At 46.7% G+C, this 21,096-nt stretch overlaps 2 protein-coding genes across 2 annotated transcripts in view; one reads left to right on the top strand and one right to left on the bottom strand.

Moving 5' to 3' along the window:
- LOC148042286 (SLAM family member 6-like) overlaps positions 1-21,096 on the bottom strand; it is a 979,974-nt gene that overhangs the window by 908,135 nt on the left and 50,743 nt on the right. The gene's annotated exons all lie outside the window — the stretch shown is intronic.
- On the top strand, positions 1,655-3,973 carry LOC148042309 (uncharacterized). Its single transcript, XM_087703032.1, is given in 3 exon segments — positions 1,655-2,274; positions 2,342-2,463; positions 2,537-3,973. Coding segments are annotated over 3 exon segments (2,163 nt in total). The 5' UTR covers positions 1,655-1,670.

Consider the following 21,096-nt stretch of genomic DNA (forward strand, 5'->3'; position numbering starts at 1 on the left):
TATCCAATCAGAGGAACTAGAAGAACCGTTTGCTAATCATTTATCTGGTTAACAGGAAGCATAAAAATAGGGGACTTTAACCATCCTGACAACTGGGAAACACCTAATCACTGCACCTGGTGGGAGGTCGAAGAGGTGAGATAGGAGAATATGAAGTTTTCTTGGCCTTAAGAGAGTCCCTTGTAGCGGTTTCTGCTGGAAGACAAGGGGACCACTCTGAGGATCCAACTGGCAAGAGTGTCAGATGTCTGGAGATGGTCTTACATGGTTCGGACATTTGGAAAATCCATATAGAGCGAATCAAATAATGACAGAACAATTGTTCCAATTAAGCACCAAGTGGGATGTCAATTTAAAAGCAATTTATTAGAGTATTGTAGCAAACAGATTTCCCTCAACCAAAGAGGAAACAGAACTGGGTTTCATTTTATACTCAACACAGTAGAAAAAGTAGAAAAGAAAAATTGATTGTATGGAAGAAATAAGATTTTTTTAAAAAAATATAGAAAACATATATTTATAAATGTAGATCAGTCTGTTTTTAAAGCATGGAGGAAATCATCCTGCTCAGCTACAGTTATATCAGAGACGTGGACAGTAACATCCCATAATATTAAGCACCAGCATTGAAATGAGCATTGCATTACAGAAGAGAACATCCCCATGAGAAAAGGAATCTCATTGTAGCCAGTTGAAACATCTAGCATGTACACTTGAAAAAGTCCTTTCTTAATCAGCCTGGGAAACTCCCTTATTTGGCAACTATTTACTTTTCTTAATCTCCTCTTTACTCAACCCCCTTATTGGAATTACAATTATCATGAATATCATTATTCTGTTGCTTTGTTAGGACACTGGAAGTTTGTGCACTTGGGACAAATCCCTAGCGTGTCAATTCACAATTGGCCAAATTGGATGCAAAATTCAATTCCCGAGATACCCTCTGTGACTTCTCCCACGCCCTTGTGAATTATTTGGTCTTGATGGAGGCCTCTACGCTCAGTATAGCTCTTTCCCCACTCCAGGCATTGGTAGAGTTTCTCTGTAGTGTGGATTATTTGATGCTGAATAAGTTTCCCTTTTGACTGAAGCTCTTTCCACACAACAGACATTTATGAGGTTTTCCCCCTGGGTGAATCCTTTGGTGTGCATAAAGGTCGCTCCTCTGATTGAAGCTCTTTCCACACTACAGACATTTATGAGGTTTTTCTCCTGTGTGGATCTTTTGATGTGCATAAAGGTTGCTCCTCTGACTGAAGCTCTTTCCACACTCCAGACATTTATGAGGTTTTTCTCCTGTGTGGACCTTTTGGTGTGTATTAAGGTGGCTCCTCCGCCTGAAGCTCTTTCCACACTCCAGACATTTATGAGGTTTTTCTCCTGTGTGGATCCTTTGATGTGTATAAAGGTGGCTCCTCCGACTGAAGCTCTTTCCACACTCCAGACATTTATGAGGTTTTTCTCCTGTGTGGATCCTTTGATGTGCATAAAGGTTGCTGCTCTGACTGAAGCTCTTTCCACACTCCACACATTTATGAGAATTTTCTCCTGTGTGGATCTTTTGGTGTGTATTAAGGTGGCTCCTCTCACTGAAGCTCTTTCCACACTCCAGACATTTATGAGGTTTTTCTCCTAAATGGATCATTTCGTGTGGAAAGAGCTTCAGTCAGATGAGCAGTCTTTATGCACATCAAAGGATCCACACAGGAGAACTTCTTAAATGTCTGGAGTGTGGAAAGAGCTTCAGTCAGAGGAGCAGCTTTTATAGGCATCAAAGGATCCACACAGGAGAAAAACTTCATAAATGTCTGGAGTGTGGAAAGAGCTTCAGTGAGAGGAGCAGCCTTTATAGACATCAAAAGATCCACACAGGAGAAAATCCTCATAAATGTCTGGAGTGTGGAAAGAGTTTCAGTCAGAGGAGCAATCTTTATGCACATCAAAATATTCACACAGGAGAAAAACCTCATAAATGTCTGGAGTGTGGAAAGAGTTTCAGTCAGAGGAGCAATCTTTATGCACATCAAAATATTCACACAGGAGAAAAACCTCATAAATGTCTGGAGTGTGGAAAGAGTTTCAGTCAGAGGAGCAATCTTTATGCACATCAAAATATTCACACAGGAGAAAAACCTCATAAATGTCTGGAGTGTGGAAAGAGCTTTAGTCAGAGGAGTAGCCTTTATACACACCAAAAGATCCACACAGGAGAAAAACCTCATAAATGTCTGGAGTGTGGAAAGAGCTTCATTCAGAGGAGCAGCCTTTATGCACATCAAAGGATCCACACAGGAGAAAAACCTCATGAATGTTTGGAGTGAGAGGAGCAAACTTTATGCACATCAAAGGATCCACACAGGAGAAAAACCTCATGAATGTTTGGAGTGTGGAAAGAGCTTCAGTCAGAGGGGCAACCTTTATGCACACCAAAAGATCCACACAGGAGAAAATTCTCATAAATGTGTGGAGTGTGGAAAGAGCTTCAGTCAGAGCATAAGTCAGAGCATAAATGTTTGGAGTGTGGAAAGAGCTTCAGTCACCTCATAAATGTTTGGAGTGTGGAAAGAGCTTCAGTCAGAGGAGCAATCTTTATGCACATCAAAGGATCCACACAGGAGAAGAACCTCATAAATGTTTGGAGTGTGGAAAGAGCTTCAGTCAGAGGAGCAATCTTTATGCACATCAAATGATCCACACAGGAGAAGAACCTCATAAATGTCTGGAGTGTGGAAAGAGCTTCAGTCAGAGGAGCAACCTTTATGCACATCAAAGGATCCACACAGGAGAAAAACCTCATAAATGTCTGGAGTGTGGAAAGAGCTTCAGTCGGAGGGGCAACCTTTATACACATCAAAGGATCCACACAGGAGAAAAACCTCATAAATGTCTGGAGTGTGGAAAGAGCTTCAGTGAGAGGAGCAGCCTTTATGCACATCAAAGGATCCACACAGGAGAAAAACCTCATAAATGTCTGGAGTGTGGAAAGAGCTTCAGTGTGAGGAGCAACCTTTATGCACATCAAAGGATCCACACAGGAGAAAAACCTCATAAATGTCTGGAGTGTGGAAAGAGCTTCAGTGACAGGAGCGACCTTTATGCACATCAAAGGATCCACACAGGAGAAAAACCTCATAAATGTCTGGAGTGTAAAAAGAGCTTCAGTCAGAGGAGCCACCTTTATGCACATCAGAGGATCCACACAGGAGAAAAACCTCATAAATGTCTGGAGTGTGGAAACAGCTTCAGTCAGAGGAGCGACCTTTATAGACATCAAAAGATCCACACAGGAGAGAAACCTCATAAATGTCTGGAGTGTGGAAACAGCTTCAGTCAGAGGAGCAGCCTTTATACACATCAAAAGATCCACACAGGAGAAAAACCTCATAAATGTTTGGAGTGTGGAAAGAGCTTCAGTCTGAGGAGCAACCTTTATAGACATCAAAAGATCCACACAGGAGAGAAACCTCATAAATGTCTGGAGTGTGGAAACAGCTTCAGTCAGAGGAGCAGCCTTTATACACATCAAAAGATCCACACAGGAGAAAAACCTCATAAATGTCTGGAGTGTGGAAAGAGCTTCAGTCAGAGGAGCCACCTTTATACACATCAAAGGATCCACACAGGAGAAAAACCTCATAAATGTCTGGAGTGTGGAAAGAGCTTCAGTCGGAGGAGCAACCTTTATACACATCAAAGGATCCACACAGGAGAAAAACCTCATAAATGTCTGGAGTGTGGAAAGAGCTTCAGTCAGAGGAGCCACCTTTATAGACATCAAAGGATCCACGCAGGAGAAGAACCTCATAAATGTTTGGAGTGTGGAAAGAGCTTCACTGAGAGGAGCAGCCTTTATAGACATCAGAGGATCCATTGAGGAGAAAAACCTCCGCCCAATCCCAGCATTCAGGAAGGGAGAGTCCGAGGGTCCCTCCTGGGACTGCAGCCGTTCCCCCCCTCTGGGGTCCTCCCCTAGGCAAGGTGGGTTGGGAGGTCTGGGGGCGTAGCCAGGCGAGTGAAAGCTGAAGGGGCCACGGAGTTTTTTGCTCTTTTAATGTTCTCCTCGTTTTGCACGGAAGACCTGAGCTAATCTGATGCTGGAGCCCAGTGAGGCTTAGAGCGTTGGAGGAAGTTCCCTTCTCAGCTTACACAATAAGAACAAGCCAGCTGCAAGGGACCTTAGAGGTCTTCTAGCCCAACCCTCTGCTCAAGCAGCAGATCTCATCCCGAAGGTGCTTTTTCAGGAGGCAACTGGATTTTCTTTGCTTTCACTTCTCACCCAAGAAATGTCCTCCGTTAATAGGACAGAGCAGAAGGGAATTCTTTATTGGCCAAGTGTGACTGGACACACAAGGAATTTGTCTTTGGTGCATCACCTCTCACAGTGTACCTGAAGTAAAATAAAAGGCATCCATCAACATACAACACTTGGTGATAGTCGTAAGTTACTAATAAGCAATCAAATCGTACTAAGAAACAAACAGAACCATCTAAATTGTCAAGATACAAGCAAGATAGTCATAAGTGGGGAGAGACAGTTACCGAGAAGAGTAAGAAGAAGATAGTAATGCAGTCTTAGGAGGAGGTGTGGGAATTCGTTGTTGAGCAGAGTGATGGCAGGTGGGGGAAAGCTGTTCTTGTGTGTAGTTGTCTTGGTGTGCAGTGCCCTATGCACCCCAGAGACAGTAAGCACAGTAGTCAGCCAGCCCCTCCCCACTTTAGCTGCCTTACCAGCCCCTCCCTCTCCACATCCACCTGCTTCTCCTTTCCAAAAACTGCAGCAGTGGGGGGAAATCCCCTCCAATACTGCCCTCTTCCTGGTTGCAGTTTTCAACCTTTTTGAGCCCTTGGAAACCGTGTCTGTGTGTCTGTTTGTGTGATTTTCCTCCTACACCCTCTCCCTCTGTGGAGGGGACTCCTGTTGTGGCTGCTGCCTGTGCCACTGTGCCCTGCGACATAGCCCTCCACCCCTGGGTTGGCTATTCGTTGAGCCATTGGGAGCTTTGGATTTTCATACAGTGTTTTGCCCATCTTCTTCCCCGTTTTATTGTCCTCTCTTGTAAGCCACCCAGAGTCATTGGCAGTTGGGCTCCCCTTTGCTTCTCTCAAACTCTCCCCAATTCAGGCAATCAAGTTCTTTTCGGCTCCACACCAAACTTAGTGCCTGAGTTTGGAGAGTAAGATATGAAAATCCTGCGTGGCTTCATGATGCTGAATCCCCAAGGACATGACCCTCTTTTGCCCATCTTCCAAATGTTGAGGGCTCCAGCAGCTGAAGACCCAGAAAGAATCCAACTTGGAGAATATCAACATTGCATGATTTCCTGTTTCTTTTTTCCCCCAACAATGAGATATTGATTTCTATGAGGAAATTCACTAGCAGGAGATTCTCCTCCTTAGCTCCTCTTTAACTGGAGACGGTCTCCTTTTGGGCATGAATTCCAAATTCAGATATCCAGGAAGAAAATGTATCCACGCAGCTGCTGTTTAAAGACACGCTTGTCTTCTCCCCAATTCGGGTCTGAGCCTGGTGTGGAAGCCAATGATGGACCCAGACAGGAGGGGCAGGTTTTCTGATTGCTTTTTATTGGAGGAGTCCAAGGAAAAAGGTTCCTGGTCAAAAGGCCAAGAACAAAGGATTAAGAAAGCTATACATTTTGACTAAAGGAGAAGGCGGGACAAGGTGAAATAATAAGAAATATCCTCTAAAAAACACTTTACCAATAATTCTACCATTTGTTCTATTGGTCTCTAGCTGTGCCATTCCTAAGCCTTGGCTAACGAAGGCCCCAGGAGTTCTCTAACAGGCCTTTCATTGGCTGCCGGCCATCTCGATTCCTCACTTTTTGCTGAGCTCTGCAGGTTGTCTAATTCTCCTTACTTTTATCAACTTTCTAGCTACCCATAATTGCTGCAAGCTTTACACATGCATATTTCCTGTTGATAAGCATTCTTTGTTCTTGTGATACAGACAGAGCCCCAGACCCCAATTCCAGTCTTCCTGCTTTACTTTCAAGTGTGTGCTATGACCTTGCTTTAGCCCCCAGCCCATCATCCCCACCCCCCTTTGAATCTGAAAATGATCTCATTTTCCAAGGTTCACCCAACAGCAATATCCCTGTACTGGGAGACCTCCTGGTTTACTTACAGGTGGGGAGGCAAAGCAGAAGGCATTGTAATGCACAACAGGTGATTCAGAGAACGATGACTTTGCCTGCCAGGGTCATTATTAGGTCCTTAACCAGTGAAATCAGGCAACCCTCCTGTCAGTCAATGCCACTTCTCTTTCCATTCGTCCATGGGGGAGGGGGGGGTTGCAGCTCTCTTTGTGATGTGTGTAGTTCAGCTGTGGAATTCCAGGATTTCTCCAGAATCTGCACACAGCATTGTTGTCCAAGTAGTGCACACCCATCTCCTTAGGATGCCAATATCATATCTAGAGCCATTCTATTCTGAACTGTCATTGTCCAAATGGCTTCTTGTTCTTTTGCTGCAGCAATAAAAAAAACTCCCCAGTCTCCTTGGCTAGGATTTCCCCCACCGCTTGTATGTGATACAAAGCATTATTGAGGGACCAGAGCCCACGGAGCAAAGAAAGGGGTTCAGGTACTTTCTGACTTGTTCAAGATTCCTGTGGTTTCCAATCTTCCTTTCAGGTAAAGTGGGCATAACATAGGTACCCACCTATATGGGAAGAGCACAGATACCTAACAAAATCATGTGGTCTCATCCCAAAGGTTGTTAAGTTTATTTGTCTTAATATGTTAGCCTTCATGCACACAGACGCACCAATCAGCTAGTGGCAATAATTGGGTAACTCCTAATCCTTGTGTGGGTAGCCACAAACACCTTTTGGGGAAATGTTCTAATTGAGAAAACACCTACGGGAGATGGCAGTTCTCCTCTCACACAACTATGGTTCCGGAGGCTTTTGGTTCCAGAACAATAACTTCAGTCCCAGTTCTGCTACTGAGAAAGTCACAGGCTGCGCAGTCCAGGGATCCGGACGGGCAGATCGTGGGTATTTCTTCACTCTGGAAGTGATCAATCCAAGATGCCAGGCCTTCCACTTTTAGGGCTGTATGGGTGGTCTGAAGCCCTTGAAAGGGTCCCTTCCACTGCTGATCCAAGGAGGTTGTTGGTCCCCGAGTCTTTACAAGCGTCCAGTCTGCAGGCTGAAACGGATGCCCTGGGTGATCTAGTCCTGCAGATAACGAATTTTGTTTTAAAGGAATCCTTAGAGGTGCATCTGGTAGAATAACTTTGCTCTCTACCCGCCACCCATCGTTCCCCTCCTTGCCTCCGATAAACCTGGCCCATGCCCTGTGCCCGGGTGTATAAGAGGCCGGGGAAGGGGGTATGGATGGAGACATGGGAATTCGGGTAGCTGTTCCATCTGAGCATCATAGGGCAGCTTCCTTAGCGGTATAGAAGTCTAACTGCTATTGCTATCTACCTATCTATCTATCTATCTATCTATCTATCTATCTATCTATCTATCTATCTATCTGATTGTTGGGGGCGATATGCTGACTCTGTAATCTGCTTAGAGAGGGCTGAAAGCCCTATGAAGTGGTATATAAGTCTAACTGCTATTGCTATTTAAACAGGAGGATATTTTGCTGTTTAATATCTATATTCCTCCACTTAATAAGAATAGTGTGATCAATAAGATTTGGGACAGCATAGAAGGTTTTATTCTTGGCTGCTCAGACAAATTCCCCCAAAGCAGCAATAATTATAGGGGGGGGACTTAAACGCTAGAATGGGACCAAATGATCAAGCATTATTTAATCAATGTAAGATCCACTATGATGAGAATGTAACAGGAGAATCCCTGCATCCCAGACAATTTAAAGACCCTAAAGCAAATCGGGCAGGTTTGTGTGTAGGACAGATGACTGTATGTTTGGATCTTTGTATCCTTAATGGGTCCCCATGGGGCGTCTTTCCAGCAGAATATACTTCTCGGGGAGCAGGAAGAAAATCCACGGTTGATTCCTGGATAATATCATATGATCGGAAGTTCTTACAGAAGATGGAGGAAGACTCACGACTGGAAAGCAATCATAATACAATGCTCCTTACTCTCACATTGCACCAGAGATCTCTGAGGGCAGGCACAGCTTACCTGCCCAGGTTAGAGAGTCAAAATACCCAGGTAAAAATTAAATGGAATGAGGAAAATGCTAAGGAAGTTACCAAATGGATGTTAGTTCCAGAAACCAGAGAGCTACCTACATCTCTGCTAAGGAATAACTTTGGAGGATCTTACTTAGAGGGGTTTGAAAGTTTAATTTTAAATTTGAATGCGGTTCTCATTAACAGAACACTAGCTCACTCCCAAAGGCCGGTCTCAAAGAATAAAAAATGGTTTTGGTTGCGTGCAACTAAAAAGGATATATAATATGGAGTACAGGGAAAGTAAAAATGCCCCTTTTGAGGATCACACTCACTACTTAAAGCAGTTGAAAGCACAATATAAGACCCTTCTAAAAGAAAATAAAAAAGTGCGGCTCGAAAGGACTCTTGACATAGATTAATTACTTCAGTCTCGACAGAACAATACATCCCTTTTTGGTGCATCACCAGGGGATTGGGGAAACCCCCCCTACCCCCCAACTAATCGGGTTCCGATTCATGCCTGGGAAGAGTATTTTAGGGAGCTTTATAGAGATCCTGACTATGTAACCAAGGAGAGCCAAGCTAGTTTGGACCAAACGTCTTACTGGCCCCCTGTTACACCAGAAGAGATATCCCGGTTGATCGGAGCCCTAAAGGCTAATAAGGGACCCGGGGCTGATAATGTCCTGCCAGAAATAATCAAAAAGAAGGCCAGTTGGAGTTGGTGGGCTCCACTTTTAGCCTCTCTGTTTACATTCATAGATAAAACTGGCCATATGCCAAGAGATTGGGGAGTAGCAATTATCATACCAATTTATAAAAAAGGGAATAGAAATGACCCAGGCAATTATAGACCCATTAGTCTTCTGAGCGTTATTAGTAAACTGTATGCCAAACACCTAAACTATAAACTCCAGGATTTGCTAATATCAGGGGGGATAATCAAACAAGCCGGTTTCAGAGAAGGAAGATCCACGGTGGATCATATCTTGGTACCCCACCATTTAGTACAAAAATGCACGTATAAAAAAATCCTCTCTTTTTGTGGCCTTCCTGGATTGTAAGCAGGCCTTTGATTCAATATCCAGGATCGCCCTCTGGGGGAAATTAAAATGCACCACTATCGATCAACGCCTCCTCTTCCTCATACAAAAATTGTATGCCAATTCCACCCTGAAAGTGGGGTGCAATCCCCAAGGGAGTTTAACCAGCTCAGTAAGGGTACAAAAAGGGGTACGGCAGGGTTGCATCCTGTCCCCCTCCCTCTTCAACTTCTATATCAATCCCCTGATCGATCTCTTACAGGACCCTGATTCCCATCCTCCTAACCTAGCACAGCGCAAAATCCGGGCAACACTCGGCTATTGCAGGCAAAACAAGCTGGTCCTTAACTTTGATAAATCAAAGGTTTTAGTTTTTGCTAAAAGACCACGCCAATACTCCTGGGAAATAGAAGGACATTGTCAGCCTCTGCTTCGCTTACTGGCTCTCGGCTGCCATAGAGACTTAGTTTGGAACAGGTTAGAACATTTAGATACCTTGGGGTGGTTTTCCACTTGCAAGGGACATGGAAGGCACACCTGGATCACAAATTGCAAGCAGCCAACAGGTCCTGAAAGGCAATTAAACACTTCTTTTATACAGGTGGAGGTCAGTTAGTACCTGCTGCCTTAAAACTTTTCGAGGCCAAAACATTGTCGCAAATTCTATATGGGGCACAAACAGGAATCCTTGCAAAGACTTGTTAGAAACCATACAAACTAAATTCCTGCGAGCCATCTTAGCTGCTCCCAAAGGAACTCCAAATGCCCAGTTAGGAATTGAGACAGGCATCCCTCAAATTCAGGTAAGAGCCTGGAAGATGATGGTCATTCATTGGCTTAAAATGCATTTCTTTCCAGAGGGACTGTCCCCACTAGTGTTGACTGACAATTTCCCCTCCCCCTGGAAACAGGCGATTGATCACAAGCTGGGCTCTCATGGGCTCTCACTGGTATTCTTAATGTCTCTAGGCTTTGATCAAGCAAAGCAAGTAGTAATCAATAGAATGGGGGACATGGAGTTCCAAGAAGAATTAAATAGGTTGCCTCTCCAAAGTAGGGACAGAATCAAACAGGGTGTGTGGGAATCGGCAAGATATCTAAATGACCTGATCTTCCCAAAACAAAGAATAGCTTTCTTCAGAGCCAGATTTAACCTTCTCCCTTCAGCACTCCTCCAGGGCAGGTAATAAGGGGAGTCCAATAAATGCAGGCACTCCTTGACTTATCACCAGCCATTCGCTTAGTGACGGTTTGAAGGGGCGTCCGGACTCCCCCTCCCCGCCCTGGCCGGACCCGGGGGGGGGGGGCTGCGAGGATCCTGTGGCCGGAGGGGAGAGAAGCGCCGGTGGGACGAGGCTCTGGCGGGCAGCCTTCCCGATGGGTGGACTTCAACTCCCAGGATCCCCCCGGCAGCCGCTTCCAGATTTGGGGGCCTCCCGGACTCCCCCCCCCCTTTTCCCTCCGTCTTTGGAGGCAGCTTTTGCGGCGCCCCTCCGAAGGCAGCCCGGGCAGCGCCTGCCCTCTAGTGGCCGCCTGTGGGAAATGCCCGGGAGACCCTCCCAACATTCCGGCTGCTTGAAATGGGGAGCAAGGCGGGAGGGAGGGAGGGAGGGGGGGCAGCAGCGCTCCTTGCCCTCCATGGAGCCCCCCCACCCTTTGCCCCGCCCACTTTCCCTCCCCACGGGCGTGGGGCGGGGGGGGGGCTTTGTGCATGCTGCGCTTTCTGCATTGGCACGTGGCGTTTTGCATCCTACCCCGTTTGTCCAAACAATTATCTTTAAACAATCTTGGGCGTTTGTGTAGTTGTGTGTCCAGTGGCTGGTGTGGAAAATGGCAAAACTGACTTAAAGAATGTCTCTAATTTGGTTCCGAGTTGGAAATCGCTGCTGGGCTTTTTGCTCGAAGCTGGAAGAAAATATGAATCTTTTTTTATTTTGGATGATTAGGATGATTTTGTAAGTGTAGAAAGAGCTTGAAATGTTGTTGAGAAGCAAAAAGGTCCAGAGGGTTTTTTGTGTCATCTTCTGCGGTGGCCTCCAACCTTGGCAACTTTAAGACCTCTGGACTTCAACTCCCAGAGTTCCTCAGCCAGCAAAACTGCACCAAAGAAACTCAGAAGTCATCAAAGTAGTTGAAAAGAGCCAAGAACCGAATTGCTTTTACACAACGCTCCGTGACTCTCCTCTCCCATCGGATGAGTCCTGGACTTACAGCACTTCATTTAGCGACCATTTAGTGACATTTCCATTTGTCCGCTTCTGACCACTGCAGCATTCCACATTCACGCGATCAAACTCCAGATGCCGGGTAACCGGTTCATATTTACGACGGTCGCACTGTCCCGGGGTCACGAGATCCCCTTTTGCGGCCTTCCGACAAGTGAATTCAATGTGATAGTCAAACAAATGAGGTACAATAATAACAATGTACACAAATATATTCAATTGGATAATATGTGATTTCATATCAATTGTCATAACTGTCTCGGGCTCTTTCCAGCCTCGGGATCTGATGAGACACCTGGACGTCAGACTTTTGCCACAGGTGTCAGGGGAGTCAAAGGCCCAATGAGGGCAAGGCAAGAGCTGGCCAGGGCCCGAAGTGTCCATCTCCATGTTGCCATGATTCCACAGGAAGATCCGACGATCTCCCTGATAAAATACCTTTAAGTGGCTCAGTGTCAAAGTCATCATCTTAAGGATGGGGGCAAATCCAAACTTAGTTGACGGTAACTAGCCTTGGTTGGCTCTTGAATCTTGACAGGTGGAAGTGTATAATCCGTGCAATGCAAAAGGAAGCAGCTAGGCAGAATTCCTCTTTTCTTGCAAAAACAAATCAGAAGAGATCAGCATAACAGCAGAGCATGTGCCCATACAGTCATGTAGCCAAAGGCAAGACAGGGATCCACCATTGCTTAATATTTAAATTAATAACTCTTAAGCAAAAAGATTTAATACCTTCCATATTCTGGACAATACCTAAAATAAGGTCCTACAATGTGGGAAAGCCAAATGACAAACGTATTCAACATTTTCTGGATTGCTTTCACAACTAACGGTTGAAGGGAGAGAAAAAAAGATCATTAGTCCAGAGTGTCAGCGTTCCAAGTATCATGTAGAATTAAATCAGAGTCCAAGGCAAAATGATCCTTAAAGTTCCAATTTAATAAGACAGGCATGTTGGCATCATGCTGTGGGATCCCAATTATGGGAGTTACATCAGGATCCCACCCAGTTAAAAGTTCATTATCTTTTTTTAAAAAATAATTTTATTTTTTATTACATATACAACATCACATAACAATAGAAAAAAAAAGGGAAAAGGAAAGAAAAAAAAACCCATCGTCCCATACAGTATGTTATTTGATCACAGGTGCATCCCTACTATGTTTCACCCCATACACACATCCCGTATCTCTCTGTTGTATATTTAATAGACACCACAATAACCTAGGGTTTAAAAAAAATAGAAAAACTATCATCACATGCAGCATGTCGTTTGGTTACAAGTGTTTTAACATCTGCATCTTAAAATAATATTTACCGTCTCAGATATTTCATCTAATATAACTAAAGGCCTCATTTTCATTCTACAATATATATTCAGTTAACATTAGCATTATTTTTCCCCAGAGAGTATACTTCTATTTATTGTTAACCTTGCATTTCATACCTTCAAACAGAGATCTTATTCCTTCATTGTTCAACAAAGCATCGCTGCCTATATATACCAGTTTTCATTTGTTCCCCTATTAGAATTGCTTATCAGCAGCGAAATATCATTATAATAAGTTCTTAACCTTATACATTATATCCCCAGACCTTCTATTAATACTTCATTGTGTCATTGTTAGATTATTTCACAGCATAATTATATCATCATTTACTTTCTTCAATTAAGGCATAAGTATATCATTTTTCATTTCCAAAGGTTTTTTTTATATATATATACATGATGATTTTAATATCAGTACTTTTTAATATATGGTAAAAAGTAATGTGTATTGCTGGTCTTTGACAGTAATAAAAATTTGTACTCTACGAAAGCCAGGATGTTATTCTATGATGTCTGTATAAAAAGGAGCCACACCTTCTCCGAAGGGGAGTTCTTCCCTGCGTATCCTTGGGGTTATGTTGGGAACAATTGACCATCATGTCTTTAAGCTTTGATCAAAGATTAAATGCTGATTGTTATTCAAGCCTCCCTTTAAGTCTCAGGTTTGGCTCATTGGGACTTGGATGTGTTCTCAAACTTCTATGGGTCTCAAACCTTACATTGTGAATTCACTCCCCCCCCCCTTTCCAGGAGAGTGGTTATGTTAAAAAAAACACTTTTTCTCTCTCTCCACATTTTTGGAATTTAGAGAGATACATAACTTTCTATGAGTTTTCTATAGATCAACTCTCAATGTAAGTCTTTTCACACAAAATAAAAAATCAAAGTTCTCACCTTTCAACCTGGACAGGCATAAAATACATTTCTCTCTCTCCCTCTCTCTCTCTCCACTTACATATACCAACAACTTTTCCAGCCCTCCCCCCTCCAGGTCTTAGAAATGACAGAGAGACAGAGAGACAAAAAGAGAGAGAAAGAGAGAGGGAGGGAGGGAGGGAGAGAGAGAGAGAGAACATCATTTCCAGATCTATGGAGATTATTGTTGGTCTTCCCTATAGTTTACTTCTTTGGAATAACAACCATTAAAACTGCAACTACTCAGTTGCTGACTTCTCATAACTCCTTCAAATCTGTGGGATGCTTGGATCCCACATAGGATCTTCAAAGGGAAACAAAAGATCTCTAACATTCTCTGGTGTCTCTAATCCAACTTTCCCCACAAACATCCCTTTGTCCTCCCCAGTCAGAAAAACATTAAACAACAAAGAGGATTAGGGGACTGGAGACTAAAACCTATGAAGAACCCTTGCAGGAACTGGATATGTCTAGTTTAATGAAAAGAAGGACCAGGGGAGACATGATAACAGTGCTCCAATATCTCAGGGGTTGCCACAAAGAAGAGGGAGTCAAGCTATTCTCCAGGGCACCTGAGGGCAGAACAAGAAGCAATGGGTGGAAACGAGTCAAGGAGAGAAGCAACTTAGAACTGAGGAGAAATTTCCTGACAATTAGAACAATTAATCAGTGGAACAGAAGTTGCCTCCAGAGGTTGTGAATGCCCCAACACTGGAAGTCTTTAAGAAGATGTTGGACAGCCATTTGTCTGAAAGGGTTTCCTGCCTAGGCAGGGGGTTGGGCTAGAAGACCTCCAAGGTCCCTTCCAACTCTGCTATTGTATTATATTAAACATAGTTTGTAACTCATTCCATATAGGATTATGAGTAGAAATAATGCTTTTAAACAATTAAGCCATTTTTGTAGGATTTTCACCATATGCTGGAGTAATCTAGGCACCTCCCATTGTGGGATGATTGGGGCTTGGGTTACCCCATCTGGAACAGGGGCTGCCCTCTTAGGAGAGCTAAATATTAGTGGGAGAAGTTCCATGGAGGGGGGGGGGCATCTGGTAAAATATCTGAGTGATTTCAATATGGTGCAATTGCTCTCAAAGATGGGTTCATTAGAAAAGAATTCCTTTGGTTGGGGAGGGGTCCACTATACAGAATCCGTCAATAACTCTGCATTACTACTGACCTTTTTTAAAAAAACAACTGAGCATACCAGTGTTCAGATTTTCTAGACTCCCATAATTGAGTCACAAGAGCAAGTATAAAACTGGTTGTTCAGAGACATCTTCAGAAGGCCATGAATGATTCTTTGGGAGTTTTTAAGTTTGGGCCAGATATGATTACAACATTTAAACAGGCCCTTTTCTCTCTCCCCTCCCTCCCCATTCTATCCTGCCAGCTGCCAAACAAATTGTGGTATAGACCAGTGGTTCCCAAACTTGGCAACTTTAAGACTTGTGGACTTCCAACTCCCAGAATTCTCCAGCCAGCAAAGCTGGTCTAGACATCTGAGAGGAGTAAAAGCATTTCCACATCCATTTCTTGTGAGTCTCTTACATTCCCCATTTCAGGCAGTTTCCAGCCTCCTTGCTGACTTGTGGGAAGGGGGTGTGTGTGCTTAAACCATGAGGTCGAAGGGATTCTGACCCCCGGAGAGCCGTTTGCTCACATCTGGGAAGGGTCAGAATCCTGGACCCTCCTGGTTTCCTCTGCTGGCAAATGGGGGGGAAGAAGGACTGACTTCTCGGGACAAGGACGGCGGCAGAGTCAGGTCAGGGGGAGACCAAAGCAGGAGAAAACCCCCCACAAAGCCCCCCTCCACAGCCCAAGGGATCTTGCGTGGCGCTGGTTAAGGGGCAGCCTTAGAAACCCCTAAGGAGGTGGTGAGTTCTAGTCCTGCGGGAGCCCTGAAAGGCAGCTGGGTGGCCTTGGACCCCTGATGGGGAAAAGAGGAGGAGGAGGAGGAGGAGGAAGGAGCAACAGGTCTCTTCCCCACTTTAAGTCATTCGGGAGACCCTCCCAACATTCCGGCTGCTTGAAATGGGGAGCAAGGCGGGCGGGGGGGGGAGGGGGGGCAGCAGCGCTCCTTGCCCTCCATGGAGCCCCTCCCTTTGCCCCGCCCACTTTCCCTCCCCACGGGCGGGGGGCGGGGGGGGGCTTTGTGCTTGCTGCGCTTTCTGTATCCTACCCCGTTTGTCCAAACAATTATCTCTTAACAATCTTGGGCGTTTGTGTAGTTGTGTGTCCAGTGGGTGGTGTGGAAAATGGCAAAACTGACTTAAAGAATGTCTCTAATTTGGTTTCGAGTTGGAAATCGCTGCTGGGCTTTTTGCTCGAAGCTGGAAGAAAATATGAATCTGGTGTTTTTTTATTTTGGATGATTAGGATGATTTTGTAAGTGTAGAAAGAGCTTGAAATGTTGTTGAGAAGCAAAAAGGTCCAGAGGGTTTTTTGTGTCATCTTCTGCAGTGGCCTCCAACCTTGGCAACTTTAAGACCTCTGGACTTCAACTCCCAGAGTTCCTCAGCCAGCAAAGCTGATCTACTGCACCAAAGAAAGTCAGAAGTCATCAAAGTGGTTGGAAAGAGCCAAGATCCGAATTGCTTTTACACAACGCTCCGTGACTCTCCTCTCCCATCGGATGAGTCCTGGACTTATAACGGTTCATTTGGCGACCATTTAGTGACATTTCCGTTTGTCCGCTTCTGACCACTGCAGCATCCCACAGTCACGCGATCAAACTCCAGATGCCGGGTAACCGGTTCATATTTACGACGGTCGCACTGTCCCGGGGTCACGAGATCCCCTTTTGCGGCCTTCCGACAAGTGAATTCAATGGGGAAGCCAGGCTCACTTAACAATCACGTTACTCACTTAAAATTGCAGTGATTCACTTGACAAGGGTGGCAAGAAAAGTCAACAGTGGGGTGGGGGTGGGGGTTCTTCCCTACTGAGGGTATCAGGTCTGGGGTCTCTCCCGTCCTCTGGAGGCCACCTTCCTTCCGCCTCCTCCAGCCTGGGACGGCAGCCCAACAGGTGTGGTTGTGTGTGCAGAGGCAGCGTGATGAGTGACCCACATCCCTGCCTCCCTGGGGAGCCTCGCACAGGGTGGGGGCCTCAAGCCAAGCAACCCTCCTCACCAACAGCCCCCCCCAAAGAGACCACCCCCCATTCCCAATGAAAGAAACACAACAGCCGTAGTTTTAGATGACTATATTGGTTTTAAAAAATACAAATACTGCCCAGTTGCCATCAGAGCACAAAGCATCCCTTGGCAGACCCCTCCCCCGACAGCACCCCAAGTTAACAGCACAATGAAAAAGGGAGGGGCTTCTGGGGGGAGGGGAGAGCTTTCCGAGAAGGCTGGAGAAAGTGCGTCCAGCTGGAGCAAAGACCCCTCCTCAATCAGTAAGCATCTGCACCAGGCAGGAGCAAGCAGTGGGCTGGTTTAGTTGGTGCCCCCTCCTCCTTTCCCACCCCCCACCCCCAGTTTAAAGGCAGGCTTGCTCTCCCCACGAAGGAGGCGGGGCGCCCCTCAGCAGCCGGGGGTCTCCCTCCTGCCAGGGTTCCTGAGGAAAGAGCTTTCAAAAGGCGCCTCTCTCCAAGTGCAAAGGAGATCAAGGGCAGGAGAAAAGGGGGGCTGGGGGGACCCCCGTGGGATGCAGAAGTCAGAGGGACCAGAGCTGGTTCCGACTGCAATCCCAGCTGGAAGCAGAGAGGCAAAGAACCGTCTCCTCTGGGCCAACTGGGCAGGACAGGTTAGGGGGTGGGGGTGAGGCTCAGGATTGGCTCCCTCCAGGCATATGGGACGTACGTGAAGGGGGGCAGAGGAAGTCCAGGGGTGCCTCTAGAGGAACTCTGCAGCTCTTCCTCCTCCCTGGGAAGCCATGCAGAGTCGGGGGAACCATCATCCTTGGTGAGAAGTCCTTCCCCATAGGAGGGTCCACCGTTTCCCAGCAAATTCTCAAAGGGGGGGAAGGGCCCATCCAAAGGGACTCGGGGGGGGGGGGGCAGGGATCCCATCCATGGATCCTCTGGGGTGGGAGGTGTCCAAGGAAGAGATCCATGGGTCAGGAAGCCAGCTACCCATCAAAGGCTGAGGAGCATCAGGTTGAAGAACATGACCTTAAACCAGTGTTTCTCCATCTGGCCAACTCCCAGAATTCCAAAGCCAGCAAAGGTTTAAGGCAGGGGTTCCCAAACTTTTAGCTCTGCTGCCTGGAGAATTCTGGGAGTTCAAGTCCACAAGTCTTAAAGTTGCCAAGTTTGGGAATCACTGGTTTAAGGTAAGGCTTCCAGTCCCATGCAAGAACTACGTTTCCCAAACTCAACCAGACCTCAAGGCACCACACGAGGCTGCAGATCTCTGCTCCAAGCCCAGGAGAAGACATGGTCCTGTCCTCCTGGTGGAGCACAGCGGGGGCCCTTTTGGAAAGCACAGCTGGCCCCTCCCCCTCCCCTGGCCAAAAGGCATCCGCTCTGCCTCAAAGACCCACATTTCCCCCCTTGACTAGAAACAGCCGATCCCACAGCAGGCAGTTGAGGGCACTTTTCCCAAGCCCATCCTCACCATTCCTGCGCCCTGGAAGGCGGCCTGAAGCCCAGGCGTTCCCCTGACAGACGCAGGGAGCCCACTTCTACACCCCACCCCTTGGCAAGGCACAGGCTCAGCACCGTGTGCCATGCGTAGGGCTGGGCAAGGGGGGCCAGGCGGAGAGGTCAGCATGGCTGCAGAAGGAAACCCTCTAAGGCAGCTTCTCTTCTTCCAAAGGGAAACGTCTCTACTCAACGTTATTCCTTGAAGCAGAAGAGGGGCTGTCCGCTTAATTTCCCACCAGGTGGATGGATTTGGACAATGGACCAGCTTTTCTGCAGGGGGAGTGAAATCAAACTTCCTTTAAGAAGTAGGACGTCTTCCTCAATGGAACCAGAGGGAGGGGGATTCCTGAAAGACCTGGGATTTTTGAACAGAGGACAATTGATTTGATTTGATTTAATAAATTTATAGGCCGCCCAATCCCGAAGGACTCCGGGCAGCTTACAGAAAATAAATTTTAAAGTCTGAAGAGTTAAAAAAAACGGAGGAAAACAAATTAAAAAACCACATCATGCACCCAGTCTAATCGGGGATGGACCTCGGTGAAGAGGTCAACAGCCCCAGGCCTGTCAAAATAGCCAGGTTTTAATAGCCTTTCGGAAGGCCATGAGAGTGGGGAGGGTCCGGATCTCTGGGGGTAGCTCATTCCATAGGGTCGGGGCGGCTACAGAGAAGGCCCTCCCCCGGGGAGCCACCAGCCGACATTGTCTGGATGACGGCACCTGGAGAAGGCCCACCCTGTGCGATCTTATCGGCCGTTGGGAGGTATGCGGCAGAAGACGGTCTCGCAGATATCCGGGTCCCAGGCCATGTAGGGCTTTAAAAGTAATAACCAGCACCTTGAATCGCGCTCGGAGACCGATAGGGAGCCAGTGCAGCTCACGGAGGATAGGTGTAGTGTGGGTGTATCTTGGTACACCCAGTATCATTCGCGCGGCTGCATTCTGCAGTAATTCTGGACCCCTAAGTTGCGGACCCTCTCTGAGGGGAGCAAATTTTCTCCCTCTAGGCTTAGGGACGGACTACCTGGGCTGTCCTTAGGGGGCAACATCCACAGCCACTCGGTCTTGTCAGGATTGAGTGCGAGTTTGTTCACTCCCATCCAGACCCTAACAGCTTCCAGGCACTGGCACATCACTTCCACCGCTACCCTGAGTTGGCATGGGGCGGAAAGATACAACTGTGTGTCGTCCTTGTACTGGTGGTATTTAATCCCGTGCCGACGAATGATCTCACCCAGTGGCTTCATGTAGGTATTAAATAGGAGGGGGGACAAGACCGACCCCTGCAGCACCCCATAATTTAAGGGGCCTAGGGGTCGACCTCTGCCCCCCAACCAACACCGACTGTGACCTGTCGGAGAGGTAAGAGGAGAACCACCGTAGAACGGAGCCTCCCACTCCCACCTCCTCCAGCCGTCGCAGAAGGATACCATGGTCGATGGTATCGAAGGCCGCTGAGAGGTCAAGGAGCACTAGGATAGAGGAACGTCCTCTATCCCTGGCCCGCCAGAGATCATCGGTCAGTGCGACCAAGGAGGTTTCAGTGCAGTATCCAGGCCTGAAACCAGACTGAAAAGGGTCTAGGTAATCTGCTTCATCCAAGGTCCATCGGAGTTGAAGGGCCACCACCTTCTCAAGAACCTTCCCTAGAAAAGGGAGGTTGGAGACCGGACGATATTTCTTAAGAATAGCTGGGTCCAGAGAAGGCTTCTTGAGGAGGGGTCTTACCACCGCCTCCTTCAGGGGCTGCGGGAAAGATCCCTCCTGCAGATAGGTGTTCGTGATCCTCTGGAGCCAGCCTCGTGTTACCTCCCTGCTGGTCGAGACCAGCCAGGAGGGACACTGGTCCAGCAAACAGGTGGAGGCACTCATCGCTCCCATGGCCTCGTCCACTTCCTCAGGGGTGACAAACTGGAACTCATTCCAGGAAATCTGAGCAAGACCCTCCCTCGGCATCTCCGCTGGTTCTGTCCAAACGGAGTCAATGGAGACTCTGTAGAAGCAGACATTCTAGAAGTTCTAAAGTCAGGGCAATCTGGATTTTAATTGGAGAATCCCTGAATGTCCACTTCCTAAAGTGTTTTAATGCAGGTATTAAACAACCTGATTTGGGCCGGAGGGGACTGAGGACACGAGGTTAAATTCACGTTTCTCAAACGTGGCAATTTTAAAACTCGACTCCCCGGAGTCCCCCATACTGGCTGGGGAATTCTGGGAGTTGAAGTTCCTCCGCCTTAAACCTGCCAGGGCTGAGGACCCTGGGTTCAACTGGGGCATCCCTCAAGTATCATTGCAACCCAAAACGGGTTCCGTCTGAAGGTCTCCCTCCCATTTTCAAGATGTAAACGAAGGTCAACTCTTGGCTTGTAGATTCTTCAAAAGAGTTGGACTCTTTTGCTCAAGGGCACGAATCGCTGGGAAGCAAGGCAGAAGTTAACCATGGTTAGTTAGTGGTCAACACCCCCCCCCCACAGGGAGAAGGTTAAGTGCAACAAATTTAAAGAGATTTCCCTGGAAGAGAGTTTCACAACCCCACCAACTTTAAGATGGGGGGGGGGGAGACTGGCTGGGGAATTCTTGGGAGTTGAAGTCCCCCCCTCTTAATGAAGTTGACAAACGGTGGCCCAGAAGAAGGAGAAAAACTTTGTGATTTTTGATTCGTTTTTCAAAGAAAACTTTGGTATTCAAGCAGACACAGATGGATCCTGTCCTTTTGCAGGATCCCCCTTACTAGAAGAAACATATGACAATTCTAGGACTTTTTTCATTTTTGGCAGTAATAGATTCACCTCTTTGGCAGGTTTTAAACTTCCTTTTAAACTTTTGAGATAGAAAAAAGACACCCCCCCACCCCCTTAAAAACCTGAAGC

The sequence above is a fragment of the Thamnophis sirtalis genome, unplaced genomic scaffold, assembly GCF_051295495.1.
Source record: "Thamnophis sirtalis isolate CommonGarterSnake01/CBP01778 unplaced genomic scaffold, rThaSir2_p1.2 scaffold_18, whole genome shotgun sequence".
NCBI classification, from domain to species: domain Eukaryota; kingdom Metazoa; phylum Chordata; class Lepidosauria; order Squamata; family Natricidae; genus Thamnophis; species Thamnophis sirtalis.